This window comes from Somniosus microcephalus, chromosome 9, assembly GCF_052327205.1.
Source record: "Somniosus microcephalus isolate GS21.2 chromosome 9, FLI_Smic_1.0, whole genome shotgun sequence".
NCBI classification, from domain to species: domain Eukaryota; kingdom Metazoa; phylum Chordata; class Chondrichthyes; order Squaliformes; family Somniosidae; genus Somniosus; species Somniosus microcephalus.
In genome coordinates this window covers 92,945,819-92,962,681 of record NC_140995.1, presented here as the reverse complement: position 1 = coordinate 92,962,681, position 16,863 = coordinate 92,945,819, and the positions used below count along the sequence as shown (strand labels likewise).

The following is a 16,863-nucleotide window of genomic DNA, read 5'->3' as shown; positions in this document are numbered from 1 at the left end:
ACAGCACCTCCCAAAGCCACGACTTCTACCACCTAGAAGGACAAGGGCAGCAGGCACATGGGAACACCATCACTTCCAAGTTGTCCTCCAAGCCACACACCATCCTGACTTGGAAATATATCGCCGTTCCTTCATCGTCGCTGGGTCAAAATCCTGGAACTTCCTCCCTTACAGCGCTATGTGAGTTCCTTCACCACACGGACAGCAGCAGTTCAAGAAGACAGCTCACTGCCACCCTCTCAAGGGCAATTAGGGATGGGCAATAAATGCTGCTCTTGCCAGCAATGCTCACATCAGGTCAATGAATTAAAAAAAGCCAAGCCCTTGGTTGTAGAATTTAATAACTATTTGTGTATACCACTGTACTGTGCATAGTTACTGTTTGTGTTATTCTTGTGGTGCCCTGGGGCACTTTCCATGACGGTTTTTGTTCCCGTTTGGTGACACTGGCGTGACTCGGTGTCGCCCCCTACAGGTATTTTTAATAAAGTCCCCAGGCTGGCGAAGGCTTTGCTTGTCCATCGTGTGATACGCCGCACAGCTTCTGCAGGTGTAAATACTGACAGATCTAATGTTCTTTTCGGCGGGTGACTTGTTAATTGCACTCTTCCCCCGCCCCCAAAGAGTATTCCTTGACCATTGGTCAGTGCCTCATTGAAGCACGCGCGGCTCCTGCAATCAGCGCCAGGTGCTCGCGCTCCGCTAACGAGCGCGTGACGCTGAGCCGGGCCCGGCGCGCTCTTTAAATGGCGCGCGCCCCCGGGTTCCTTTCATCGTTTCACTTGGAGCGCGTCTGCTTTTCACTGTTGTTGGGGGGGAAATAGTGGTAGTAAAAGCCGCGGGCTGGGTAGGATTGGTACTATGGCGCGTCTCCTGTTATTTGGGTAAGTCTTTGCCATGTGCAAGTTGTAAGGTTGGGTGGATTTCCCATCTTGCTAATGGGTGTTCATATGTTGCACAGGTGGATGCTGTCGGTGGCTGCGATCGACCCTGAAGAGTGGCTGCGAACTGCGCCTCCAGGTCAGAGTCGCTGCAAAGCTGGTGTGTTGTGTCGTCCCCGATTCGCTCCTGTTTAATATTGAAGGAGCTCTTCTTCGTTTCTGCAGGTTTTCTGAAGACTGAATGCCGCGGCAGTGTCTTTTGGGTTGGACTGAATAAGGACTTTCTTGCTGGGAAGTTTTGGCAGATTAACGTTGTGGGTAAGTTCACTGCCGTTATCCTGGAATCTGTCTCCATCTGACGGTGCTCGGCTCCTGGCCCCAGTGGTGTTGTGGTGGGACCATCTGTCTGCACCGTCTCGGGTCCCACAATCTAGTTACAATTGTACCCGAATCTGACCATCGCTGTCATTTGCTGGATGTGCATGTGCAGTCATTGTGTAAATGTCGTGCATCGTTAAATGAAGTGGTTTTTTAAATAAAAATTTAGTTGGAGGATCGAAGTTTGTTCATACAACCCTAGAGCGGGGTGCAAAATAACTTTTTTTTAAATTGACATCTAAACGTGAAGTTTCATCATGAGCTGCCATCAGTTCTTTTGATACATTCCTTTTTTCTAATGGAACCAACTGATTTCCTCCAGTGAGGAGACGGTGAAAACTGAGTGGTTAAACAGGTTCTTGCGTTCCAATAATGTAAGACCAAAGCCAGACTTTCAAAAACTGTTTCCTAATGTACTTGCTGAGTCCTCGCACTGTGAACTGATCATTTCTGGCATGCAAGTGTCAGGATGCCCTGTTCTAATTTTAGGTCTAACTTCTGGGGATCATTTATTGCTCCCAAGAATGGGCAGCCCCAAAATTCAACTTTCAGTTAGCACTTTTTTCAGCGTGGGGGAAATGTACTCCTGGGTAGGTGCTGAGGACACGAGTTAAGGGCGATGACTGAAGGTTTGCTAAAGTAGGAAACTGCCACTGACTAATCTTTGAAAACTAGAAGCTGCAAGCAGGAACATGAAGTTACAGGATGCTAGAGTTGATCTTCCTGAAGTGTAACCTGAGATTGTTGCAATAAAATTGCAGGTGTTCTGCTTCTGTGATGCTGCAGTGTGATTTTTTTTTTTAATTATATAAAGTGAAATTGCAATAAATGAGTATCCTTTTTAATGCTACTGTTAAAGTCAGGGATGGAGAAGAGATTCATTGGTTTATGGATGACCAGTATGGTTATAGAAACTTGCAGCGCAGAAGGAAGCCCTTAGCCTGTGCTTGCTCTTTGAAAGATTGGTCATGCTTAGTCCCATAGCCCTAAGTTCCTCATCAAGTACCTGTCCAATTCCTTTTCAATAAATAAAATATTTATGGGGTTGGCTTTGCTTCCACCACCTTGGGGAGCATTCCAGATCCCAACAACTGTGAAAATTTCTCCTTCTCTTCCCCTGATATTTTTCTAATTTTTTTGAATCTGAATTCTAGTTATTGACTCTCACTCACCAGAGGGAACTTTTTTTTTTTTTCCCTGTTTACTCTATCAAAACTTCATTTTCAACTTCTAATTAGGTTGCCTCTTCACTGTTTTTCCAAGAGAACAGCCCTAACTTTTCCAACCTCTCCATAACTGAAGTCCCTTCTCCCTGGAAAAGCTCCTCTACCCTTTCTAATGCCTTTCCTGAAGTGTGGTGCCCAGAATTGTCCTCCACACTCCAGCTGAGGCCTAACCAGTGCTTATTAAGTTCTAGCATGATCTTTTTGCTTTTATATTCTAATCCTCTATTAATTTGTAACCAACTTTCCCTGCCACCTTTTTTAAGGATTTGTGTATATGAACACTTTTCAAAATTGTGCTATTTATAGTAAACTGCCTTTCCATATTAGTAAACTGCCTTTCCATTAGTCCTATCAAAGTGCATCACATCACGCTTCTCTGCATTGAACTCCATCTGCCATGCTTCTGCCCATTTCACTATCCTTCTGAAGCCTATAATTATCCTCATCTACTACTTGACCATCATCTGCAAACTGTATAATGCTGCTCTTGCACCTGAGTTTAGGTAGTTTGTGTATATAATTTTTTAATTGCAATGAGTCATGCACCTAAAACTGATCCTTGGACCATCACTGCAAACCACCACCTCCCAGTCTGAAAAACATCCATCCATCACCACCCTTTGCTTCCTGTCACTGAGCCAATTTTGTATCCATACCACCACTTCCCCCTAATTCCATGGGCTTCCATCATCTTAAGCCTCCTGTGTGGCACTTTGTCGCATGCCTTCCAAAAGTCCATATATACAACATCTACTGTATTACCTTGCTCAACCTTCTAGTCTAACACAATTTAATGTTGAAAAATCCATGCTGACTCGCCTTGATTAACCCATGGCATTCCAAATGAAAGCTTAGTCTACTTGATTTAAACAATAGTTGCAACAAAAAAGCAGTATTGCCCAGGCCTGCAGACCTTGGCTTTGCTCTTATGCCACACCACTTGGCCTTTTGGCCCTACTTTTATACTTTTTCCCACCCTCCTTTTCAGTGGCAAGAAAGTGAAGAAAACAGCCATGTGCCCATGGGATTACCTAAATTTGCACTACTTGCACCCTGGAATAAATGTTTCTTGTAGCAAAATATGGGGGCAAACCATCTTATAAATGTGGATGGACCCCTCCCTACCACGGTGCACCTGACAGTCCTTGTGAAGGATTTTTTTTCCCCAACTAAAAGCACAAGTTTGCAAAGAGCAGATGTACACCAATAAATTAAGAATTCAGTTTTTAAGCTAACTCTAGCCTTTTTGCTATGTTTTCAGATCCGGCTGGCTATCTCTTTCATGTTACACCAAGCTTTGCTTCGCAGTGTGGCTATACAATTGCAATGGATTCCTGGAATAATATTGAATTTCGTGCTTCTGTCCTTAGCTGTTGTGTACATATTGTGGTAAGATAATGTATAACAAGGGAAATTAGGGATAGCATAAGATCCAAGGAGAGAACATATAAATTGGCCAGAAAAAGCAGCAAACCTGAGGATTGGGAGCAGTTTAGGATACAGCAAAAGAGGACAAAAGGATTAATTAAAGGGGGGAAAATAGTGAGTAAGCTTGCAGGGAACACACACTGACTGTGAAAGCTTCTATTGATATGTGAAGAGAAAAACATTGAAGTTGAGCGTAGGTCCCTTGCAGTCTGAATCCAGGGCATTTATAATGGGGAACAAAAATGACTGACCAATTAAATACATACATTGGTTCTGTCTTCACAAAGGAGAAAACAAATAACCTCCCAGAGATGTTGGGGGAACATAGGGTCTAATGAGGGGGAGGAATTTAATGAAATCTGTATTTGTAGGGACATGGCGTTGGGGAAATTGAAGGCCAATAAATCCCCAGGGCCTGATAATCTACATCCTAGGGTACTTAAGGAAGTGGCCCTAGAAATAGTAAATGCATTGCTGGTCATCTTCCCAAATTCTATAGACTCGAACAGTTTCCATGGATTGGAGGGTAGCTAATGTAACCCCACTATTTAGAAGGTGCTAGAGAAAATGGGCAATTATAGACCAGCAAGCCTGCCATCAGTAGTGGGGAAGATGCTAGAGTCCATTATAAAAGATGTAATAGCAGAGCACTTGGAAAACAGTAACTGGATCACAGTCAACATGGATTTACAAAAGGTAAATCATGCTTGACTACTGGAATTTTGAGTGTGTAACTGAGAATATGACTGACTATTAGGGAGAACCAGTGGATGTGGTGTATTTGGACTTTCAGAAGGCGTTTGATGAAGTCCCGCATAAAAGATTAGCGTGCAAAATTAAAGCACATGGGATTGGGGGGTAAGGTACTGTCTTGGATAGAGAACTGGTTGGCAGACAGAAAGCAGAGTTTGAAAAAGCCATTTATTCCGAGTGGTAGGCAGTGACTAGTGGGGTACTGCAAGGATTGGTGCTAGGACCCCAGCTAATCAATATATATTGATGATCTAGATATAATAATTTTGCAGATGAGACAAAGCTGGGTGGGCACATGCTGTGAGGAGGATGCAAAGAAACTCCAGTATGATTTGGGCAGATGCAGTATAATGTGGATAAATGCAAGGTTATCCAGTTGCTGAAGGTAAGCATGCAGGTGCAGCAGGCGGTTAAGAAGGCAAATGGTATGTTGGCCTTCATAGCGAGAGGATTTGCGTACAGGAGCAAGGATAGTTGGGTATTGTGCAGTTTTGGTCGTCTTACCTGAGGAAGGATGTTCTTGCCATGGAGGGAGTGCAGTGCAAATTCCCAGACTGATGTCATTCCTGCCATCCCAGGTATGAAGAGAGATTGAGTCGATTAGGCTTGTATTTGCTAGAGTTTAGAAGAATGTGGGGACCTCATTGAAACTTATAAAATTCTAGCAGGAGTAGACAGGCTAGATGCAGGAAGGATGTTACTGATGGTGGTGAAGTCAGAACCCGGGGTCACAGTCTAAGGGTAAGGGGTAAGCCATTTAGGATTGAGATGAGGAATTTCTTCACTAGCAGTGAACCTGTGGAATTCTCTCTACCACAGAAGGCAGTTGAGGCCAATTAATTAAATATATTGAAGGAGTTAGATATATTTCTTCAGGCTAAAGGGATATGGGGAGAAGGCAGGGACAGGGTACTGAATTTGGATGGTCAGCTATGATCTAATTAAATGGCAGAACAGGCTCGAGGGGCCGAATGGCCTGCTCCTATCTTCTATGTTTCCATGAAATGATTGCATAGAACGCTACAAAATCCAGCTTCACCCTAAAATTGGACCAGAGATGTAACCAAACTGACGGTGCCAGAACAAATGCTGAGCAGTAGTTGTTGGCATCTTATTTTCTTTGGCTGGGGAAGGGGTTGGAGAAGGAACGAGTATGATAGGTTTGGTACAGGGCCCTCTATCTTAATTGGAGAAACATGCTCAACTAGTCTGTTTGAGGTTATGTGCCATGATGGAGTGGAACAATATATTCCTGCACCTGTATGGAGGCATTTAATAGATGTTAAACTTGGTTTTTCTGTGGCCCTGTGATATACCTATCAATTCCTCCAATAAAAGGCGAAGAGTTACGAAGGTGACTAAAGGTTTTTATTGACTAAATAACAGAGCCCACTCTCGTGGGTGATCCGATCCAAGCAGGAGGAATACCAGCCAGTCGCTCACCTTTATACCTGGCCTGGTGGGTGGAGCCAAGGCGGAGTCGGCAGTGGTCATCCCAGGTATAGCAGTGTGGCAAGAGGCGACCTCGTACCGTGATACAATAGTGGTCAGTGATACAGTTATAACGAACAGTGGTGAACAGTGCTAACTACTAACAGTGATACGATAGTGAACGTGGTTTACCACACCCTGCAAAGCCTTTTCAGGAATCCTTGATGTCTGATGGGTCACCAAAGTGATGCAAGATGGACAATGTGTAGCATTGTACTTGTGTCCAAATGGTGGCACTTCTCACCCATTTATTGCATTTACATTGCCATTTTTCTATTTGCAGGATGATGCACAGTTCAACCTCACTGTACAAATACAAGTAGGAACTGACAAAGTAACAGCGTCAACATATAGTCAAACTCTTTCTTGTATGTACTCGCCATGGGCTGCAAGGGAAATATTCTGTGAAGAAAACTACATGCAGGTAAATGGAAAACAATACTGGCAGTATGGTAATCTGAACTATATGCCAAATGTTGGCTTGTGACTATTGGTAGCATCTACAGTTGGCAGTAATTCTGAGCTATTCCAGGCAATGGTAATCTAAACATTTTACAAATCTGGCATGTGACAATAATAAATTGTGGAATCTGTCTGGCATGTTCCTCCTAATTCATTGAACTAATTTTAACCATTTATGGTAAATGATTTGCCTTGATTTATGACTTATTGCTGAATCTGTCACTTGATACTAATGGCATGCAATGTGAACTCTTTTTAATAATTACTAAGTAAATGCATTATCTCTCCATTATCATGTGCAGGTCTCTGTGCAAAGAAAGATACCACTCATTGAGGAGGATTATGTACAAGATGCTGAAGACTGGTCTTTAGTACTTCCAGAAGTAAGATGTCATGGGGAATGAAACTGTCAATGCTTCTGAAGTGCACTTGCATGACTTTTTTAGGCTTTTCTATAATATCTAGTTTGGTTTATTTTTAATGAATACAATGGTAGGACTTGATTTGAAACTTTCTGTTCATTTCATCTTGGATTCATAACTAGCCATTGAGCCTACTGTTGATGCACAAGTCTGCATCTATGGAAGTTGTACATCAGAGCAGGACTTTGGTGTAATGCACTGTGCTGGTAATTGGTATTATTTACCTGTTAAGCTTCATTTTAGTTAGACCCTTGGCTATCTGTGCTAAGGCTAGCAAATATGAAGTGCCAGAATAACTACAAGCATGTTTTGTCTATTTTGAATCTCAAATATTGATCCATCTCATTTTTGATGCAGCTGAAATAACTGTTGCATTGAGAATTAACACCTGATAGCAGAACACATCTAATCGCTAAATAAAAACTGGAAATGCTCCAGCATCTGTGGAGGGAAAGTTAACATTTCAAGTCTGACCTTTGTCTGTTCTGACTTCTATACCTACAGCATTACATACACTGAGGGAACTTTTTCCTTTGTCTTGGGTTTTTTCTTCCCATGGTGTTGCTCACAGATGCACTGCTAAACTTCAAATATTGGAGAATGACTTCAAAATATCTCTTGGATATTGCAGAATTTGCTATAACCATGCTTGTTACAGCTGTTTATATAGTTTGTTAAATGGAAAGACTCATCCACCATGGTCTCTACTGTTCATTCAGGCAACTAGTGCAGAAAGTGGAATATGGCAAGTGGTATTTCACATCCCTGACGGTAAAAGGAGTATGACTGTAAAAGAAGCACATCAGTTGAACTATGGAATCAACACCACAGTGTCTCGCATTTTGCTTCGTGCTCCATACCATACAAATGAGGTTCAAATAGTTTTGGTGAGTTCACTAATCCTCCACTTCCAAGTGGCATTGTTGGGGGCCCGAAATTCTTACGAAGCATTGTATGTTTTGCCTTTGCATGACTTCCCCCTTTTTTCCAATTAGGTCCAAGGTGTGCCCTTGTCTGTAATCCGATCGAGTATCTTTTACAAACAGCATTGGATGATTCTGCTAATTGACACTGCGATGGCTTGTCCTGTTGGTAAGAACTCAATATTACAACTTTCAAATGTACGCACATTTCTTCAATTAAAACCGGTTTGTCTTTGCAAAAACTCTATGCCCCACCCCTCACTGAATTGATTCACATCATCCAGGGCCAAACTGGAGCCTGTGTCTAAGCAGTAGTTGAGGTTTATTTCTTGCATTTAGAATAACTGCCATCTGAACAATCTTCACTCTACAGCACTGCCCTTGTAGGGGAGACTCCCACTGCCCTTTTCTAGTTATCTTCAGTTATTCCATGGAATGGCATCTTGGTAAAATGACTCCAAGCTAGACATTTAAATGATCATTCTGTCATCCCTCAGATGGTATTACATTCACTGATCATACAATCATGTGGACAGTGCCAAGGATCTTCACTCCAATTGTGACCCATGCAGTTCATCAAGACAACACCTCCATGGGAGTAAATGGCATAAAGTTGGACCCCACAAGAATGGCAGAAAGAAACTATACCCTAAATAAAAATGATACTGCTCTTGCTATAAGGGTTCCAATTGGAGGGCAGGATGGATACTATAAGGTTGGTTGTGTTTTGCATATTTCAGATGGAAGGGTGACCACAACTAAATCATAAATATGGCTCAATTTGAAATGGTGAAACCTGATTTACTTTAATGAAAATATATCCACTCTGGATGCAAGTCTTGCATATTTTGATGGCTAGCTAAACATTTCACTTCTTGATTGTGAAGATCTGGATTCAGATTATTGTATTCACCTGATTTTAAAATAGAATTACTGCTCATAACTGCTTGTACTGTGAATGCATTGTTATCTTTCAGAGCTATGTGATGGATGAACAGTATGGCATCAAGTACAGCATTAATCTGTTTTTGGAACACCTATGGGAAGATGAGGCATGGGGACTGAATAAAATCAATGTGATCCATCCAGTCACCACTCCCTTTATTCCTCAGCCCCTTGTTCTCACTGATGGTATGTACTATGGTCTTTATTTTGAACATGGCATAGCCAGCAGCATATTTTGAAATGGGTTCTTCCCTGCTTGGCTAATTTGGGGGGGTGGATAGAAATGTGGCCCAGAGGAAGTAGAAACTGCTCCAAGCAAAAGGCCATTGTATAAAGATTGGATATGGGCTCCAGCAGCTGCTGTAGAATATCTCTTCCAGTGCTACAATTTAATATTCCCATTAGTAACCTGCACACATTCCCAAAAGAACTGGGTTCATGCTGCCAAAACTGCTCCAGTTGGGAGCTTTCTCCAACAGCATATCCATCATTCTGAGCGAGTTAAATCCAGGCTCAAAGGTGAAAATGCCTTTTAACTGGGCTCCAACAAACTGTTCAGTGCTCTTTTTTTATAGCATTGGATCAAGGGTGTAGAACTCCAAGCTGACCAATTCAGTTAACTTGCACTTTCTCTACATGGCTAATTGAACTTTCTATGCAGTGAAAGATTAAATGGTTTGTTTATGTTGATGCATACATGTATTCAAAGTTCAACTTTTTCTCTCCCAGAGACCATTCCTGAGCAATGGCTATTCAATGTCACACTAGGCAACTTTCTTCCTGATGTTGAACTAGAAAAGCTCACTCTGGGCTCTCAATCCTTCCCTGTGGATGAACAAAACCAGATGTTTAATGTGTACAATTGGACTACCACAAATGAGACCGCCCTAAATAGAATCTTCATTCTTGAAGTTCCAATGGAGTCACCAGTTGTAGACAGAAAGGTAATGGAATATTGGGGTAGGATGCATGTTTCCACACTGACCTGTTGCTGACTCTTCACTTTCTTTTTAGTATATAGGAGATGGTGTTGAACAATATACCCTTGACATCATCTACACCCTGGCTGTGGTACCAGAAAATGTGATATTCACACATGTTGCTCATTTAATACATAAACATAAAATAGGTAAGTTTTTGTCCTTGTGCAGACCAAGGAAGGAATGCTTGCTTTAAAGGCTTCAAGTAATATTATAATGTTCACTCTAGTACTTCCTGTGGCAAATGGCTTTTGTGATGAAGAGACCATGACACTGGTAGTAACACATGGAACCTTGGATCAGTACTGGATTCCTTTCATTGGAAATGTACCACTAACCCCTCACTCTGCTGAGCAGAGTGGTTACATCTCGAGAGATAATGGTACCCACTTAATACTTGTCGTTCCACATGATGCAGCTGAAGTTGTCCATGAAGTAAGCTTCTTCTACAAAGTCCAAGTCCCTTTTGGCTTGTTTTTTAAAATTTGATTTGATTAATTGGCTTCTTTACAGGCAATAAACAACCAAGGCCTTCGAAGCAGATTTGACTTCCGACTGAAGGATAATAAAACCCTGGATGTGCTGACCAACTTTTCTGTTTCCTGCAGCTTTTCTACAGCTGACTTCATAAGTAAGCTCTTGCTGTCACTTCTAACTCCTGCCTGTCTTGCATTGCATTGGCATACTGACTTTTTTTATTTCGCAGCTTGTTTCCCAAATGGAAGAATGGTCATTACTGCTCTAAAACTTGAAGCATTGTTGGGAATAGATACTGGCAAAATGATGCTGAGGGATAAAACCTGTGGACCAAAAGCGAGTGATGAATTCAAAGCCATCTTTGAATTTTCTGCCAACTCGTGTGGAACAAGTAGAAGGGTAAGCTGACAATGGATGACTTCTGAGTGAGTCTGCAGTAAGGGGTCAGCAAGCATTTAGTAATTGACTGTTTGGTTTCTTTTGTGATAGTTTGAAAAGGATTACATGATCTATGAGAATGAAGTGGTGTACTTCAAAGAATCAGAACCAGCTAGTGACCCAATATATCGGTAAGAATCTGAGTGAAGGGTCCCGCCCCTCCCCATACATGCATATAAATAGTAAATGTCTGTTTGCTCCTAGGCTTGCAATATCTTGTCATTACCATGTCAATGACTCTCTGCATCTTCAATTTGAACACCAAGTAAATCCTCAGCCAACTGTTGTACCTGGATATGGACCTGTAGTCTTGGTTATGCAACTTGCCAAAGGTAAAACTCCTAAACTGCAGTGGCTTTATACTAGCTTCCATTTTAAAATAGCTGTACCCCACATCTGCATTATTGCTTATTGAACCAGAATAGCCAAGATCAGTTAACTTTGAATCATTGACATGCAATGGAAAGAGAACTTCCAACCACAGTATTCTGGAACTCACTATTTTGCTTGGATTCTTGCAGATGTGTTGTATTCTAACCTCTATAAAGAAGGTGACTATCCAGTAGTGAAGTATCTGACTGATCCCCTCTACTTTGAAGTGCAACTGTTGCACAGTGAAGATCCACAAATTGAATTGTTCTTGCAAGATTGCTGGGCAACTGCATCACCAGACAGCACTAGCAGCCTTCCACAGTGGCCTATCATTGTCAAAAGGCAAGTCTCTGCCTCTCTCCTGATTTTAAGATGGGAAGCTAATGATTGACTTGAGTAACAACTTGTTTTGTTAATAGCTGTGCGAACAAGGCTGATCTGCATATGACCATCTTCCATCCAGTGACCAGTAATGAGAGGGTCAGATATCCTACTCACTTCAAAAGGTTTGAAGTCAAGATGTTTGCTTTTACCTCTGGAAACCAGAATACCTTGGAACAGGTGAGGCTTGCTTCAGAGCAACATGTTGGTCAAAGCTTTCTACATAATGTCCCACTATAATGCCGTACTTCTATTTTTTAGGTGTACTTTCATTGCAGTGTAGTCTTGTGCAGGCAGGAACCAGTAAATGGGCTGCTCTGTCCTGGTCAATGTGTACCAGGAAAACAGCGAATGGGTAAGGTATTCAGATTAGAATAAAACATGTGGGTGTTGCCTGTTGCATACTACTGACCAGCTGTCTTATTGCAGGTCGAAGTGCTGATGCCAAGCACCATCTGCAGGGATCTGTATCATCAGGAGCAGTGGTGATGTTAGCAGAATTCCCTACAATGGAAAACCAGATCATGAAAGGTGATTAACCATTCTTGAGCTAGTCCTGAGCAGTGATTCTGAAGTCTTATTTTTGTCTTGCTTTTTTCCAGATAATCACGTGCAGTCCTACTCCTGGCCATGGCTACTGATTGGAGGCTCATCAATAATTGTTGCTTTTATTGTACTTGGACTTGTTGGTCACCAATGCCAAATGAACAGATTACATTAATCTTGAATAAATGCTACTCTAATTCAAATGGTGTATTTCTGTTTCCTTGGTGTAGGCAAGTTTCAAGTCAAAATGGCAATTTGGCAATTGTATTGGCAATAAAGGCCTGAGTAAACTACTCCATACAAAGCTATGCATAGGATTGAATGGGGCATGGTTTTTGAATTCTAACTTGCAATGCTACTATTGTAGGGAAGTCACAGTATTTTGGCATGGAGTACTTGGGACATGCATTTTCAAATTCCTAGAAAGCCTTAATTTTTCCATTTAGCACCTTGCCTATCCTCCATGAATTCCATTGTAATCCCTGTTCATCAAATAACTTGATGCCATTTTAATTTATATTTTGTCCTACACTAATTGAACCATGGGAGGAGTTAATTTTTCTATCCAATTTGTTCTTGAATCTCTTTTCCCCTGCCCCCGACCAAATACTTCTGAATTTGGGAACTTGCTGCTGCTCCACTAAATGCAACATTGCTAGATTAAGGATACCAGCATAGCAATATAACCATGCTTATTCAGCATTTGTCTATTCAGGTGGTAAGATTCCATTTGGTAGCTGATGGTGGAGTGCATGATGTAGACATGTTGCTGGGATTTGAAGTGGATGTATTGGCATAGGTCTTGTCAGCTATTTAGACTGGCCCACAATAAAGGGCAGACCAGGTTGAGTTTTGTAGCAATTTATTGCAAGTGGGCAGTGAAAATTAGTCTGTCATGTCACTCTTGCAGGCTAAGCCCAGGTCACAAGTTAGTTTTTATTTTGTCCAGTAACAGTTCTTTCACTGCTTGCACTTTTCTCCCCTCCATAGTTTACCTGGTTTGACTAAGGTAACTTCTACCTTCAGGTAAAATAACCACACTTGGCTTGGTGGCATAAAGCTGAAACTACTTTGCACTGACAGTAAATTTGGAGCATAAATGCAGTGTGACTGCTTGAACTCTGTCCAGTTGGGATGAAGTTGGCACTTATCTGCAATGCAGCTGTAAAGAGACACCAGTCTGCTCATACCTCTTTGGTATAGGTACTACTGAGAAAGCCAGGTTGTATCAAACCTTCCAACTATCTACCTGTCCTTAATCAGCATAAACACCAAGCATTTCAACCTTTCTGGCAAGGAGTGTAGGTTACAAATTTGAGAACTGTTGTACATGCTGCCTTGGGTTATGTAGCAAGTCATGCCTGTAAACAATCTGCACATTTTTCTTTCATGGGACTTGACTTTTACTTCTGCCTTTTAATGCTGGAGCCCAGGGGTGTCACAATAGTACATATTCCCATGAGATCTGAACTGGATATGTCTTTCACCTGGAGATATCTGCAACAGCAGACTGGACAAACATTGGTGATATGAGGCCAGATACAAATTACTTCTGTAAGATTAGCATAGAACAGCAGTTGTGATCCAACTCGCTTCATGCAACCAGTGAAGATCATGCCAAGCCTGTCACTTGCTTGTCTTATTTGACTTAAACAATATCTGCTTACTCCTGCAGGAGTCTGTTTCCAAAAATCTGTCTGTACACTTTACAGCCAAGAAAGGGTTCCAGGACCTCCAACATGGTGAGGTTTTTGATAAACAAGCAATTCATTAACTTGTCTTTGATTGTCAGCTTGCTATATTGGCCACCCCTATGTGCCAAAAAAACTGAACTTCTACTTTGGCAGGGGTGGGGAAATGGTCAAAAAACTGACCGTCAGTGTTGATCATCACCTAAATTCTTTAAATTTCTGCAATTTTTATGGTTATAAATTTTGAACATTTCTTGCTTTGCTAAAATTGACTGACTTAGATGTTTGTGAACCATTTTTCCAATGACTATAGTAAACTGAAGTGAAATTTAAAATATACTTTCATGGCATTTAAAGTATATTTTGAATTTCAACTGGGTTTACCATATGGGTGGGGAAATGGTTCACAAATTTAGGAAGTTGTCAATCCTAGCAATGTTCCAGAATTCATAACATGAAAAATTGCAGAAATTTATTATTGGCACAGTAGGTGATTGTAAGCTTTGTTCAGTTATTGGCTCTGACCGTTCTGCATTTTTGAACAAGTGAGTTTTGCATAACAAACTAATTGAAACCCAATTGTAAATATTTTGAACTCTGATTAAGACTATAGTATTAGCTTTTTTAAACTTCTAATTGCAGTGATGGATTTAGTATTCTTAAACTTATTTCATGTCTGAGATTAAATGTGGAGCTTCTGCTACTGACATTCACATGTCGTGGAATCAGAGGGCCCAGAAATTGAGATGAAACTGAGTGTTCACCCTTTCCTCAATTGACTGACCACTTCCAGTGGGTCTGGGTACTTCCTTTTCCCTCCATCCTAATGTCACTTTGGGTATGTTTGGATGGGGAGAAGGGTGGTCCAGTCTCCTAGAAATGTTACTGTATCCTAATAATACTGCCTTCCACCCCAGTATACTCCAGTTACTAGAAGCCTGCAGGTAGTGATCTGGGCCTAGGTGGGCCCTACTAGTAATAGACCACCTTTAACCAGACTAGTCTGCATCTCTCTTTCCTCCCCCTCCACACGCGCACACGAGCTAGGCACCTGCTAATTTTCTACTGGGTGTGCCCCTATAGCACACAACTAGCAAGGAGGCCATCCTAATATTTAAATGACCCAAATTGGATGGGTTCATGGCTTTACAAAAGCCAAGCTCAGAATTTCACACATCTCACAATTAATTTTAATGGGGAAAAGTCTTACTAGTTACAGGTAAAGGGAAAAATAATTGACCAAACAATCCTACCTAGTACTTAATCTGCTGCTAAATCCTAGCTGGCAGTATGGTGCACTTGCCTGCAGGTAGTTGATTACAAGATCTGTGTGTCCTCATGCTGTTTGGTTTGCATTACCAGCCTTTTAACCTTATTTACCCTCTGAACTCCATCAAGCGTGCTGTTATTGCCATTTTAGTTTGGGTGGAGGATGAGGCACAACAGCATGCTCAGCACCAGTGAGTGGAGGGTGTATTGGAGGCCATACATCCAGTGTATAAGCCAAAAGTTTGTTTCTTGGAAAAAAACTACCTGAACAGTGCAGCAAGAGACCACATTTCTCTGCTGACTGCTGGAGTAGGAGACCCTGCTTTGCCAGTGGCCCTCAATGTTCCCATTAACTTCCTTGCCACTGGCTTCTTCCAGTCTACTACAGGAGCCATCTGTCACTCCCAGTCTGCAGTACACAACTATTAGTAAGGTTCACCAAGGCCCTATTGGCCAGCACTGACTAGTACAGCACCTTCCCCAGTTAGCCTCAACCGTCAAGACCAGAGCGCTTGGGGATTTGCAGCAGTGGCTGGTGTGTAGGGCATGATTGACTGAACATCATCCACCACAGTCATAAATTCATAGTGTCCAGCTAGCCTCCAATCATAGTAACAGAATCATCCCAGTTTCTGTAAGGTATCCAAGTGGCTGACACTGTTTTTGTTTCAAAACAAACCATCTCTTTCCTATCTTCTCCCTCCCCCCCCCCCCCCCCCATTATTTGACCCTTCCACTACTGTGACAAGATGGCTGCTGGGGCAACAAGGGATAGCCCTTACAATAGTGTCATAACACCTGTCTGAAACCCTGCCATGCCTTAGAAAACTGGTGAGATCAAAACCATGGGATAACCAGGATGATTATTGAGTACCTCATAAGGCTGCTGCACCAGAGATTCAGGTGTCTGGACAGCTATGGGGGAAACAGCAGAAGAAAGAGTGCCATCTCAACCCCTGGCTACTAGGTGGAGTTAATTAATCAGCGATTCCGATGACCTCAGTCCTCTGCCTTGAAAACTTACACAGTCTTGTTCCATCCTTTAACACTCCCTTATTTCTGCATTAAAGAACATTAATGTAGAAGTTGTATGAATAGTTTCAAAGATGTACTGACAATGCAGACTTAGAAGCTGCTATAAAACTACACTGCAGACCAAAGTGGCAAATATGATAAAGATGAATTTAATTCCCAACACAATAATTGCCTTTCATTCATTTCTCATCCTATTACCAACTCATGGCATCTTTCTTAGAACATTTCCTAAGTCTGCTACTGCTATAAAGTTCTCCTTTATTGGCATCAGCAAAGTTGGTGGAAGGCTGCTGTTACAAGCCTGGAGATGCATATGGCCGGTGACCTCTGAGTGCTCGAGCCTGCATGCAGAAGCAAGCTGGCCCAGCTGACTTGCTGGCACCATGGCGGGTATGGTTGAGGGGGTGGCGAAGGAGCAGTTGTGCTGACAGCCTGAGCGAGGGCAACATGTACTGCTCCCATAGTGCGACTGTCACACCCGTGGGGCTAGAGCTCATCACTTTCACTGATCTGCAGCAGAGCAGACTGCAGAAGCTGATTGAGTCCTTTAAAGCCCATCAATCTCTTCAGACGGACACCTGTCTCTCCAAGGTGGAGCTCAGTGCCTGCAAGGTAGTCGTTTGAGCTTCCACCAAAGCTGCAAAGCCTGATAACATTGACTCCTGTTGTGAGGGCCCTGCTGCAGTGTCCCTGGAGCTGGTCATACTCTTCAGGGTGGACTGCAGAGTATTGATGCTTTGAGAGATGACACCACACAGGCTGGAA

General features: G+C 42.2%; 1 protein-coding gene across 1 annotated transcript; it reads left to right on the top strand.

The window, feature by feature from the left end:
* Positions 1 to 777: 777 nt before the first annotated feature.
* LOC147112533 (uncharacterized) lies at positions 778 to 12,306 on the top strand. The gene is made up of 22 exons (XM_085996864.1): positions 778 to 884; positions 962 to 1,020; positions 1,107 to 1,199; positions 3,747 to 3,874; positions 6,441 to 6,581; positions 6,922 to 7,002; positions 7,761 to 7,928; positions 8,037 to 8,133; positions 8,462 to 8,679; positions 8,942 to 9,095; positions 9,639 to 9,853; positions 9,924 to 10,038; positions 10,119 to 10,324; positions 10,403 to 10,520; positions 10,596 to 10,765; positions 10,856 to 10,935; positions 11,009 to 11,136; positions 11,326 to 11,518; positions 11,596 to 11,737; positions 11,819 to 11,912; positions 11,987 to 12,088; positions 12,160 to 12,306. The coding sequence occupies exons 1-22, from the start codon at positions 862 to 864 to the stop codon at positions 12,276 to 12,278; spliced, it is 2,844 nt and encodes a 947-aa protein (XP_085852990.1). The 5' UTR covers positions 778 to 861; the 3' UTR covers positions 12,279 to 12,306.
* The last annotated feature ends 4,557 nt before the right edge of the window (positions 12,307 to 16,863 follow it).

Bases quoted from the DNA above. Each gene is read 5' to 3' on its own strand.
- LOC147112533 (XM_085996864.1), top strand. From the start codon at position 862: ATGGCGCGTCTCCTGTTATTTGG. The intron at 885-961 runs GTAAGTCTTTGC...TATGTTGCACAG, and splicing joins GCGCGTCTCCTGTTATTTGG to GTGGATGCTGTCGGTGGCTG. The intron at 11,913-11,986 runs GTAAGGTATTCA...GTCTTATTGCAG, and splicing joins ACCAGGAAAACAGCGAATGG to GTCGAAGTGCTGATGCCAAG.